Source organism: Opisthocomus hoazin, chromosome 15 (assembly GCF_030867145.1).
Source record: "Opisthocomus hoazin isolate bOpiHoa1 chromosome 15, bOpiHoa1.hap1, whole genome shotgun sequence".
Taxonomy (NCBI): Eukaryota; Metazoa; Chordata; class Aves; order Opisthocomiformes; family Opisthocomidae; genus Opisthocomus; species Opisthocomus hoazin.
This window is the reverse complement of record NC_134428.1, coordinates 16616853-16629355: the sequence shown is the minus strand read 5'-3', so window position 1 is coordinate 16629355 and position 12503 is coordinate 16616853. Positions and strand designations below refer to the sequence as shown.

Genomic DNA, 12503 nt, shown 5'->3' with positions numbered 1-12503 from the left:
TCCTATTTAACCTTTCTCAAATTAGTTCAGACATGATTTTTTCCCAGGAGCCCAGCAGAAACGAACACACAGTTACCTGGCAAAGAGACACGATTGTCCACGCACATTGACAGAATTCTTTCATACACCAGTTTCCCTTTTTGGAGGAAAAAAAAAAAAAAAACTTTAATAATGAGCTAACAAACTGTAAAATACAGAATGTTGATACAAAGGTTCCCCCTCCAACACACCTTAAAACCGTCTGGAAAAAGCTTCCTAGAACACTAACATTATGCTGCCCTCTAGTGAGCCGAAACATTAAGCCTGAATTTAGCACTTCAAACACGATAAAAAATTTATCTGGCTCCCTCCAGTGCAGAGGTAGCACACAGGTCAGCTTTCTCCCAGGCCAGGAAAAGATAGCTGGTGTCCTGTCTTTGCTGAGTTTGGGTATTATGTTATCTTCAGCAACTTCCAGTAAGTAGGAAAGAACAGAAAGAGGAAGCAAGACCTGAAAAAACAACTGGATCTATGTCACAGCATATCCTGCTAAACATCAAGTACCTTTCACCTTTAAATACTTTTGTAAATCTTTTCCGTAACATGGCAGAAAAGTAAGAGAATCACGTGAAATGGATGACAATTTCACTTAAAGGATCATTTAAAGATGATAAAAATAGATTAAAAACTTCAGTACTACATTCTGATCACTTCATAGTCCCTATTCAGCTAAAGAAAACTTTCTGACTTTAATTCTTCAAATAGAAATAGAATGAAATATTGAGTCAAGAGGCTGCCATTTTCATAACAACAACAGTATGTTTTAAATTTCAAAATGCAGAGATCACAATTTTTGCCAAGGTTTTGTTCGAGATATTTACTGTATCAACTATATACAACTATATAACGAAATATTTTTATTTTAAAGACTTCACTTATAAGAGTTTTTTAACAATTACATACCACTTTTACACCACTGGTGTCCCAATGCTTATGTTTGAAATGTTCTGTGTTAAAACTGACAGTCATTTCAGCACTTTTCAGATAACTTTGATGTTTTCTAACATTACAAAAAATTAATTTCATCTTCTTAACAATTATGTAGTAAATCTGGCACATTAGGTACTTACCAAAAGTATCAAGGATATCTGTAATTAAAACAAATTTGCTTGGATAAAACTGGATTACTGTTGTATCTGAAAGAAGCTTAGAACACTAAAAGGGAAGAAAAAAAAAAAAAGAAACATTTTCAGAGGAAATGCAAGTTCCTGTTTTTACTCCAGACAGGCTGGAACAGATGACTATCTACAGATGGAAAGAACCAACAGGAACAACTATCCAGCCAAAAGCACAAGCACCTCTAACACATCATGGTACTCTGTATTTTTCAGGTTGTTCTTCATTTCCATCAGAGCTAGTCGCAGATCTGTTTTTCCTTTATTCAAGTTAATCTACAATGCAGAATTTCAGCTGACCATGCAGATCTGTGCATTTGTTCAGACAAGACAAATTCTCTCCCAGAGCACAAAAAGGCACTTCCTTTCTAAACCAACTTTTTTTAGGGCATTTTTTCAGTTTCTCACCATCTCTCTAAACACCCATATCAAACACAAACGTTGATATAGACTAAATCAACAAACTATTTTAAAAGTTTAGCTAATGAGCTTATCACCACATCTTTGCGGTTCATACAACCAGTTCAAACGTTTTGGCAACAGGCCAGCTGGTCCGCAGTCAGCTCCAGGGAGGAATCTGTAATCAATCACCACCCACCGGCACCCAGCATGATCGTGGCAGTTGGACTGTAATGATGGCTGGTGCAAAGTCACACCTGAAAACGTTAGCCAACTTAATTCTAGTATCCTTGAATGCAAGTCCAGGTAGAAACCATTTATGACATGGATTTGCAATACACAGTGAGGAATGAAGGTATTTTAAAGATATTTAATTAAGTTACATTTTGTTTTTCAAAATGGTACAAAAACTGCAGACTGAACAGCAGTCAAAAACTTTGGCATAAATGTCAAGAAAATAGACAAACGACTGACTGGGGAGAGAAATCCAGGTCGTCCCTATGTGAGCCAAACACAGCCTTTGACCACAAATCTCCCCTGGTCTCCATTTAAGAATGACAAGTACAGTATTCTCTGTGACCTCTGTCGCTTCTCCCTCCATCACGAGACAATTCTCCAGTCTCAACAGAATAACACGTTTTCATTACATTCCAAAAATCCAGGAAGCAATCCGATACCCAACAAGACTGCTTTGTTTAAACAAGAAAATCGTAACATTTGAACATGCTTAAACAAGGGGCACACTTGGTCTTTTTGCTTTATTCTTCAGGGAGGAACTTCAGAGTGCCCCAAAAAGACAGGTGAGAACATTCACGTCTTGCAACTAAAGCAGAATCTTCCCTACCGCATGGCAAGTCAGTCACCTTCACAGAAAGGTAATTCAGTAGCTGTTTAGGACCTACACACACCACAAACACTTACTTACCACTTTTCTTAGAGCTCACATACATAATCAACTTACTTCAGCTTACTCTAAGTAGCTTAGCTTATTCCATCTTGACAAGCAAGGTATCTTGTAAAAAGGCACTTGAGGAATTCAAGTTACAAATTCAGACTCTGCTTTAATAACCAGAACTCTTCCTGCACTTCAAGCTCTGTAAAACCCTCGTACAGAGTTTGAAGGTTCCATCCCCAACGTCCAAATGAAAGATCTTGTGTAATTTCATCATTAGTTCTTAAATCAAGACAATGCTGGCATTCAAATTAAAATTTCTTTTTTCAGCTTGGCATACATTTTGAAAATAACAACTAAAACAAAGGCCAAACTTACTCCTCCTATTGCACACTAATCAATATGTGATACTAATAATGATAGACTACATATATACTTACAGCCTGATGTCAAGAAAACTGCTTAGCTCTTTAAGAGGATACAACATTCTTAATATTATATTATTTACTAGGAAGAACCACAAGAAGGAAAGTTCAGTCAGGTTTCTAACTCATCCTGCTTTTTAAGTATAAAATTATTATCAGTTACTTATAGTCTCCTCTATGAAAGATCTTTGTATTCATGTTAATTACTCAAACAGCTATTTAAGTCTTACCCAGTCTTTCAATTAATGGTGAGCATCTGCAGCACAAAGTTCAAGTGCAAAGTGAACAATACAGAGGCAACACTGAGATAAACATATGCAATTTTGATACCACTCTCCTAGAAGGAAGCACTGAAACCCATCTTAGAAATTACATTATTTCAAAATCATTTGTGAAACCATTTTTAAAAGAATATACAAAAGTATTAATGCATAGATTGTCACTGCATATCAGACACTGTATATATACGTATTGGTGCACTGTCAATACAGTACGTCCATTTCCTTTTTCTCCTCCTCCAGACTTTTAATATTGCATTCTCTTTCACTTTCATACTTCACAATGCTATATAAGGATTTTTTTTTTAAAGAATAATAGTGTTGATTTCATAGTATTACAATAGAACATTAGTCACCCCAGGTCACATATAATTTTCTGATCTCCCTTTATTTATGTTTCATTTCCTTTATTGTCTTTACCACAATTTAAGCTGAGCTACTGCAAACCATTTTCACAAGAGTATCCAGCATGAGAAAAAAAAAAATTCCTGACTTTATATAACCCTGCTTGATGACTATTAGCATTACATCAGTTTCACAGCTTTTAAGGATGTCATTATCTCCTCTGTCCTCTAATGCACTCTGCCTCTGGCCTTTTTTAAAGGCCAAGCCAAGCAACAGAGCATTTAATTGTCCCAGTCCCTTCTGCCCCCCTCACAGCCCATCACCCCAAATGAGCTAGAGGAAGACTGTGGAGAAGTTTAAACAAAACCACACAAAAAACCCCTAACACTTCAAAAATCTGGAGTTGATTTCTGTACTTTGCTAGGGTCCTAAATCATTTAGTTGCCTTACTAAGTCTAGCTGGGGAAAACAGATGTTCAAATGCCGTTCTGGTATTATTTGGGGTGGGAGGGCAAAGGGGTAGAGGGGGAAGAGGAGAGGAAAGGAAATGACACGATTTGATATCACTGCATGTTATTTTTTCTAATTATCCCTAACCAGGTAAAATTTCCACATCTGTCATTTGCCCAGTCTCTTTAATGAGAATTCCATCCCACGTGCCCTAGTCAAAATCAATATGTAACAACAAAGTTGAAAATCCAACTGTTGTCAGAAGCCACAAAACTCTGAAAGAAATGGGTTTCGATGAAGAACAGAAGAAAATAGTAGAAAAATAACAGAAACCCTTCTTTCCCCAAGAAAGAAATCGAACAAGCCACACCACCAAACTCACCAGTTCTGTACCGAGCAAAAATGTAAAACTGACCTGGATGACTATTTTCAGAGCTTTTACTTTCTGATCAGAGGACCAGGCATCCTTTAAAGACTGGTTCAGTTCTTCAATTCTATTCATGTAGTCCTGCTGAGTCAAATTCAACAGCTCTTTCTGTGACCCCTGGCAAGAAAACACAAGTCTACTTAGTAAGAGAGGGAGGGAAGGAAGAAAAGTGTTATTACAGTCAAATCACTGGGGGAGAACCTACAAAATCTGTTACAGAATTACTTCATTTTCCCTTCTTACCTCTGCAGCATCAATATTGCAGGTGTTTGGCATAGGAGTGTACCACAACTGCTTTGGTTTTCAAGAGACATACACGCTGGTACCTAAAGTTGTCCATGAGGTCAGAAATGCTGGACTACTTCAGTGGTATTCTACTCATTGTATAATTACTGCACTAACACTATACATAAGCATACTAGCACCAGAGAGAAACAAAAGGTTTTGACAGCAAAGTCCTAAGAAATTTGTTGACAGCAAGAAAAATCTGTGCTTCACCCTCAGTAAGACAATAAAACTATCTTTGTTTCATGCTCAGTACTGGAGCATTCTTGTGACCTTTTTTCCAGAAGATGTTACAGACCTTATAAGAAGATTACATACCAAAATTAACTAGTGAAACAATGGAAGCAGGAACAATTGTTTAAGCTTCAGAACCAAACTGACACAGGAACAAAATTACTACAAATGCATTTAGAAAAACCAGAAAATTAGTGCTTCTGGAACAGTCTTCAGTAGGAGTATGAGCAACATTAAAAACTACCTTCAGGACTAGTTTTGAGGAGTTTATTAAGCTGCATTACAGAACAGATTTCATGATATTTGAGAGTCTAGAAACAACCACCAGTAAAAACAATCACAGTTGGAGAGATAACAATTAGAGTTTCACAAAAGGTACTTAATTTTTCCACTAAAAGAATCTAATCCTTTATTTGTGGTAGGCAACTGATAGAACTGTGCTGGCTCAGGCAACCTGAAGTTAGGTAAAAGCTGGAGGTTTCAAAACAACATTACGCAAAACAATTCTAGATGTACCTCACAGACTCAGGTTTTAGGAAAGTAAGTTATGGAACACTTCATCTTTGCAAAGTAAAATACTGCAGTTTGAGAATTATTTTGAGTACTCAGTATTTCTATCAAGCACATAAATGTAACTTTAATCTAGCTCAGGTAGACAGTATGCAGTTTCTGCAAAAGCAGCAACTAAACTTATCCAATGTTAAGACCATTAGGCTCCATGAAGTTTTATAGCAGCTGCAGACTGCACACAGTACTAACGTAAATCAACATCAGTATATCAGGTGAATTTTTGAATCGCAATTTCCAGTGGTATAAAAATATGATTCTGCCTGAATCCTATAACAATAAGGATTGAAGTTACTAGAGAAGTCCCATGGAAAGTACATATTTATCTAAACACTGCATTAGCACACACAGAATCAGGACCTTTTTGAAAAGTTTCATAAAATATTTTTACTTCACAAATTTATTTCACTTTTAAAATGATGATGCAATTGGATCAGAAAACTTTCTCACCTCTTCCAGATCATCCAGTTCTTCTAACCTTGTCCTCACTTTTTCAGAAACTGCTGAGCCAGTAGTTGTAGGTTTTGCTGTAAAGAATTATATGCTTGGATTTCTTTAACATTTAAACACTTGGGACTTCTAAAGGGAAACAAACCTGAAGGAGCTTGACAGACTCAGACAACTAGTCAGCTTCCATGACAGAAGATAAGTGGTTTGATTCATTTGATGGCTATTCCAGCAGACACACATTTAAATGTACCTACAGTTCATTCACTTTGAACAGCAAATGACAACTAAGCAAAACTGAATATAAATGTATTTTCCAGCAAGTTTTGCTGGTAAGGAAAGAACCACTGGATAGAACCATAGGATAATTTAGGTTAGAAAAGCCCTATGGAGGTCTGTGGCCAACTCTCCCCCTCACAGCAGGTCCAGTTTTGAAGTTGTAAGAGGTTGCACAGGGTTATATCTACTCAATTTAATGCTATCTAAGGATGGAGATGCCACACTCTCCCTGAACATCCTGTTTCAGTGTTTGATGATTTCCATTCCAGAAAAGTATTTCATTTTCTTGCAGAAGCTAAAATGCTGCATGTTTACTCATATATAAAAATTCTGAGTTACTATGCAATCAACTATGACTACTTAGCCCAGATTTGCTTCACTAGGAAACACCATAAAATATTTAACATTTGGTTCTTTTTTGAACACTCAGCATACAGTTAAAATCATTTCACTTTCATGTAAAGAGAATAACTGAACAAGTTCCAAAGAGACTTGTTTGCTTTCCCTTCCAGCAAGGAGAAGAGCTGATGAACGTGATCCTCAAAACATCATTGTTCGCTTTAAATGCAAGAAAGCTTTAAGCTACAGTGGAAGGCAGTGAATTCCATTTCCTTCCACAACACAATCACAAATTCATTAGCCTACAGGAATACAAGATAAGGTGGTTGAGTGGTTTGTGTTCAATAATTATTATAAGTAAAAATCCAGCAGAAGTCTTATTAAAAAAAACACCATAGATCCAACTATATGTCAGACTGGGGGAGGGCAGGGTAACACATTCCAACTATTCTTGACCACAAGCCTGTCACTGTACCCTATAACAAGCAAAATCTGTTACTGTTAAAGAAACTGCTTACCTTTTTCAGATCCCATATACAGATTCTGTGAAAAAACAGAAAAAGCAGACTTTTAGAAAACATGTACTTGCTACAATTCCAGGAATGCATAGGATAATTACACTGCTAATTAAGCCTCTGATCATTTAGAAATAGACATAAGGCCAGAAATTATTTGTATTGTTACAAAAAGACAAAGTGATGGCTTTTAAGTATCAACACTCTTTTAAACTTGGCTCCAAAACAATCATTAAAAGTGAAAGCCTGTGGTACAGCTTTCTACAACGCTCAAAGTGAAATTTAGAGAACCAGTATTTACTCATGGAATAATTACAAAACAACAACATCCAAAATCCTTTAAAGGTCTAGTACAATAAATAAAACTGGAGAAGCTGCCGCTTACAATAGAGAGTTTCTCTGTTGTTGTGTATCTAGCAAGGATTTCACCACGTTTGCTTGACCATGGTTCAAAGTCACTTCCTACTGCCGAGCTGTCATCTTTATCCCGTTTCTTTCGTGTACTATCCTACGAGGAGAGTACGAGTGTAAATGTTAAACACAAATCTGGAAAAAAAAGAGAAGGCTGATAAAGGTCAACTTAATGGTTCACGTGCTAGCTGATCCTTCCAAAAGTTACAATATTAAAAAAAAAAAATCCATATTTAAATAAATGTCAACACAAGCCTGATAAATATATGCAAATAAAAAAGAACACACTATTCTACTAATACAGGATGTCTCCCATTTGCATTAAACTCCTAGTTGGTAAGACAAATACATTTTATCCCGGGTTGGCTTTGTAGTTTTCTTTTTTTTTAAATTTTATTTAGTTAAGATAAATCCCCTCCAGTGTTACCATGGCAGCAGTAGGAGTCACAGGATCTGCAGCTGCTGCAAATAATGACAAGGGATCGGTACCATCCAATACACTGCTCAATGGATCCATCACAGAGCTAGAAGAGGAGGAGGAGGTAGAAGAAGTACTTCCTTTCCGGTTCATTTTCTTGGTCTTGGATTCAGTAACCTAAATGAAAAGTTCAAAACTATTAAACAAAAAGGCTTCCTCTTTCCTCTATTTTCTTAATCATCATTTAATCATCAAAATACATGCTACATAAATTGTGCTGTCGCAATAAAAGCAAGGACCAACCAAAGGAACTCTTTAGAATGAGCATCAACATTTAAATCAAAGCACCTCCTTTTCCCCTTAATCTGGAGGCACTCTTCAATAGCATTTCCATCACTTTTTATTTTCCTTCCAATTCTAGGTCTAGAGAACTATAAGAATAACCACTTTAAATCTCTTTCTAGTACCCCTCCTCTATTTTATTGTTTTTCTCCCTCTCCTCCAACCTCTTTCTTTCTATTTGATTTCCTCTGTCAGTCTCACCTTTACTCTTCTCATACAAGCCTAGAACATCAAGCCAATTCTTAAGGCCTCTGTCTTATCTCCCTACTGACCTTTCTGAGTGGAAGCTGCTGTCCATTTATCATTCATTAGCGTACGAGACTATAATCTCTTTGAAGCTGGATTTTTTTTTGTACATCCACATTTTTAAAAGCCTCTCAGACATTATAGAAATGATAAATGTTTTAAAGCATACAACTGAGTGGAAGTTAACCCAAAAACAAATCTTACATCAAGCAATTATGCAGGTTATTTGCAATGCAACAATTTGGTTTTAAACTTCTCCGTTATTCAGCACTTAATGCAACCAATAAAACCCACAAGTTGGAATGCTGTATTTGTCAGAAGGAGACTGTTTTTGACACATAACAGCACCAGCAAATTTCTGTAAAGGACAGAATAAACCTTGATGCCTTTAAAATAACAGGCCACCAACATAGAAAGCAACTTCACTAGTACCACTACCAACTTTCAAGCTTCATAATTTTGAAGGAACGGAAGCAAAAAGAGGAACGTGATCAGTTTTAATTCACATTAATTTTCCAAAAGCACAAAAAGAAACTCACTGTAATGGGTTTTAGTGGATGGTAATCGCCAAAATCCAAGGGTACAGATTCCAGTTTGCACACTTCAGATTCTGAAACATAGTTTCTTGATCTCGCATGCCTTAAAAAGCAAGAGTAAAGGGAAAGATCATATGCATATAAATAATCACTTACAGAGAAACACATCCTATGTCTATACAGATGCCGGCATATTTACAAAAAGAAATACATGTTGAAAAATAAGTCAATGTAAAGACCAAAATTTCTCTCTGTAGGGAGATACATAAAAGTAAAAACGAAGACATTTTACTTGCGGCCATTCAACTGTATTCTGCCTCTAAACCTGGATTCTCTTCCATTCCACAGGACATCAAAAGGGCAATTTAACCAAGCATTTGTAGGTGTGACAGGCAGGAGATTATTAAACAGCTCTTTTAAACTGAATAGTTAAGAGTGAAGGAAAAAGGCATGTATGAAAACACAAGGGAAGAAATCAAAGTGATCATGCACAGATATCATCAGGGACTGCGCAGATTAACTTGTGTAGCTGCAAAAGCTCTTCCCTGGGAAATCTATTTCTATCTGTTCACTGTACTCGTAATAAAAGTTGCAAAAGTCAAATCATAAGAAAAAACTATCAGTACTCATATGCTTGCACTGTAGATAAGTCCTTGTATAAAAGCCTTGCCTATGAAAATGAAGTATGTCATTAAATGAAATAAATCACAAAAATATATGTATTTCAGGTTTTATTTTGAATCTGATATTAACTGAGAACTGTGAGAACTATGGCCTCCATCTCTAACTAAAACAGACTTGATTTCAGAAAAGAAGATAAATAAAAGTATTTGAATAAAACAACATTGCCACTAGGAACTAACAGTAACATACAGTAATTTATCAATCACAGTTGAACGACGCTGCTGTTTTATAAAACAGATCATTCATCATGGCTTTAATTGTTCAAATATAAATATAAATTTATATTCTAAAAAGCTTTCAAAGTACATTTGACAATGCAGGAAGGCAAAAAAGGGGGATAAAAACTTCCCTGACTAGCACCACATGACAATTTCAAAAGAGACTTAAGAGTTATAAATGCTTTCTAGTATCTCTGACAACACATCACTATATGAAATTAATACCTTTTAATTGTATGGAGTAGTAGTAATGGTTAAACAGGGAAATGAAAATAGGAACTCACAAAAATACACAGGACAGCTGCTCCCTAAATCAACTGCCCTCACAGCTACCACAAGGTACCTTCCTTTAGCACTGGCAATAGTTAAGTACCAAGGCAGAAAGAGATCCAAGTAAAATCTAGAAAAATCTATCTGAAAAGGTTTTCTCTGCATTCTACGCTCCACAACTTCTTGATTTCTTTTTTAGTCTTTGAAACGTGCACATCAGCTAATTATTCTTTCCTGTTTCATCCAGGATCCTGAGAATGTTTGCAGCACACACTAAGGCCTTAGCTGAATGAGTAAGCCAGGGGATCCACACAGGTTTCTTTAATGAGACTCCTAATGAAAACAAACAGCATTCCCCTCATATAATACACATTTTTCCCCACAAAAACTACTCCAAACTTTCAAAGAATTCCATTCCTACTCAGAGACCTAACTCATTAGTAAGAATTCGGCAGTGCCAAGCAGCCAGCTCTTCTATAGAACATACAGACACTATGTACCCCCAAAAAACCCAGATTCATTTAAAAAATATATTAACAATGAGTTTAATTAATGGTTGAGCTACTCCAAGGAGAAGCTTTGACATCTAATAAGATACAGCACAGCAAAAGAAAGAGGCCAGTGAAATCCATGTGCTTATTCCTAGTGTTTTCTTTATCTCCAGCTCTTTTTCTTTATACATGAATAGTCTCTTTAATTTACTATTGTCCCATGATTCAACGATTCTCCTTGCTCACTTGCTTCATGGGTTAATTAGCAACTGGGTGAAAAATCTTTCAGATGAACTTTGGCTGCCTAATTACAACATTTCGATTATTCTGATACAGTTCTGTCAGTATTTCCATGCCTCTCCTTCACAGATATTTCCAAACCAGCAGTTAAGAAAGATGTCACTGACAGCTCACACTTGGCATACCACTCCCAGGCCAAAAATCAGTTGCACTCTAATTATAATGTAAGGCACCACTGGGCAAGCCTACATGTCTGATACACACATGGGAACGAAGAAGAGCTGCCCACCCTGCAAGTAAATCTTTCAAGAGCACATTTACGATGTGGCTCTTCAAGTGATAACACAGCTTGTAACACAGCTAACACGGGGGACAAGTTCCAGCTTGCTCTGACATTATGTTCCCCTTATTCTCCAGGGAAAGGAAATTAAGCATTCCTTTCTCATTCACAGCAGCATAGCCAACTTCTGAGAGACTCGTGCCAAGCCAGGGTTTCATCCCCAGTGCATGCTGCAAGATACACCCCTGCTTGCAGGTGCTGTTTTAACCGCAGGTTTTAACTTTTTTTCACACATGAGCATCACTGCAATTGCCACCACTCTACACCTTCGACACTTGCCAAACTGCCAACCTTCTTTTCTCCTCCTGGTAAACAATCTTTTTTCCTGGGACTGCCGTACTTCCTCTGTACCCCCACACTACTAAAGCTCTCCCCTTGCCCAGCCCACCTTAGGAACCCAGGTGCCTCCCTCGCGCTCCATTTTCAGCACAGAGACAGCCCCTGTGCACCAGAAGAACAAGCCTTCCATATTACAGAAAAACAGGCATTAAAATATTTCACTCTGGTTCATTATTTCTCCACGGCCACTTCTGCATCAGTAGTACCAGACCTACTTACCAGCCTGCTCATTGCTGTGTTATGTAAAAATCAGTTTGCCATCATCCCTACTGCTTTGCTCTGCGGCTGCGTTTCTTAGTTTTTCATTATATTTTGGTACTGCTAGAAATTCAGAAGTTGTAGCCACACTTATTCCTTCCCGTTTCTGCAAGGTCACTGACCACTCTGTGAGATTCTACTGAAATTACTGCACTCCAAGTAAATATCAACAGTTCCAACAGCCAACTAACATGTTAAGGGCCATTTCACACACTCAAATCTCCTTCGCTACATAAATTCAAGTTTTAAAGTATTTCATACCCCAGTGATTTTATTTTAAAAAGCATAGCTCTGATATTTTTATAAAACCTCAACTGGTTTCATTAACAATAAAACTTCTAAATCCACAAATTATTCCCACATTTTATTACACATAAAAGTTTGCTCACACATTAGTAACATGGAAGATGAGACAGATGATTTTCAGTGTGACAATGCATATATGGGGAAAATTTTTTGGCAACCTAACGCTCTAATTGGCTCTAATTGCTGCACATTACTTTTCTTGACTCCACATTAGGCTTGATTTCTAGTTTGGTGGGACTATAACCCACCCACCAACCACATCCAAACCTGGAAGTTAGATACATTCAACGTGTTAAAAGAACATCAGTCTCAGGAAAGCAAGCCTTCCAGAAACAGAAAATCAGCTCATTTCTACACAAGGACAAGTC

General features: G+C 37.0%; 1 protein-coding gene across 3 annotated transcripts in view; it reads right to left on the bottom strand.

Annotated features, from left to right (window-relative positions):
• VPS35L (VPS35 endosomal protein sorting factor like) overlaps window positions 1-12503 on the bottom strand; it is a 56514-nt gene that overhangs the window by 42655 nt on the left and 1356 nt on the right. For all 3 annotated transcript variants that reach the window (XM_075436213.1, XM_075436214.1, XM_075436215.1), the window contains exons 2-9: window positions 8993-9092; window positions 7875-8042; window positions 7422-7544; window positions 7040-7064; window positions 5907-5983; window positions 4359-4487; window positions 1110-1194; window positions 77-136 (exon numbers count right to left, since the gene is read on the bottom strand). In XM_075436213.1, coding sequence (XP_075292328.1) covers window positions 77-136; window positions 1110-1194; window positions 4359-4487; window positions 5907-5983; window positions 7040-7064; window positions 7422-7544; window positions 7875-8042; window positions 8993-9092 — 767 coding nt within the window. The remainder of the gene's footprint in view (window positions 1-76; window positions 137-1109; window positions 1195-4358; window positions 4488-5906; window positions 5984-7039; window positions 7065-7421; window positions 7545-7874; window positions 8043-8992; window positions 9093-12503) is intronic.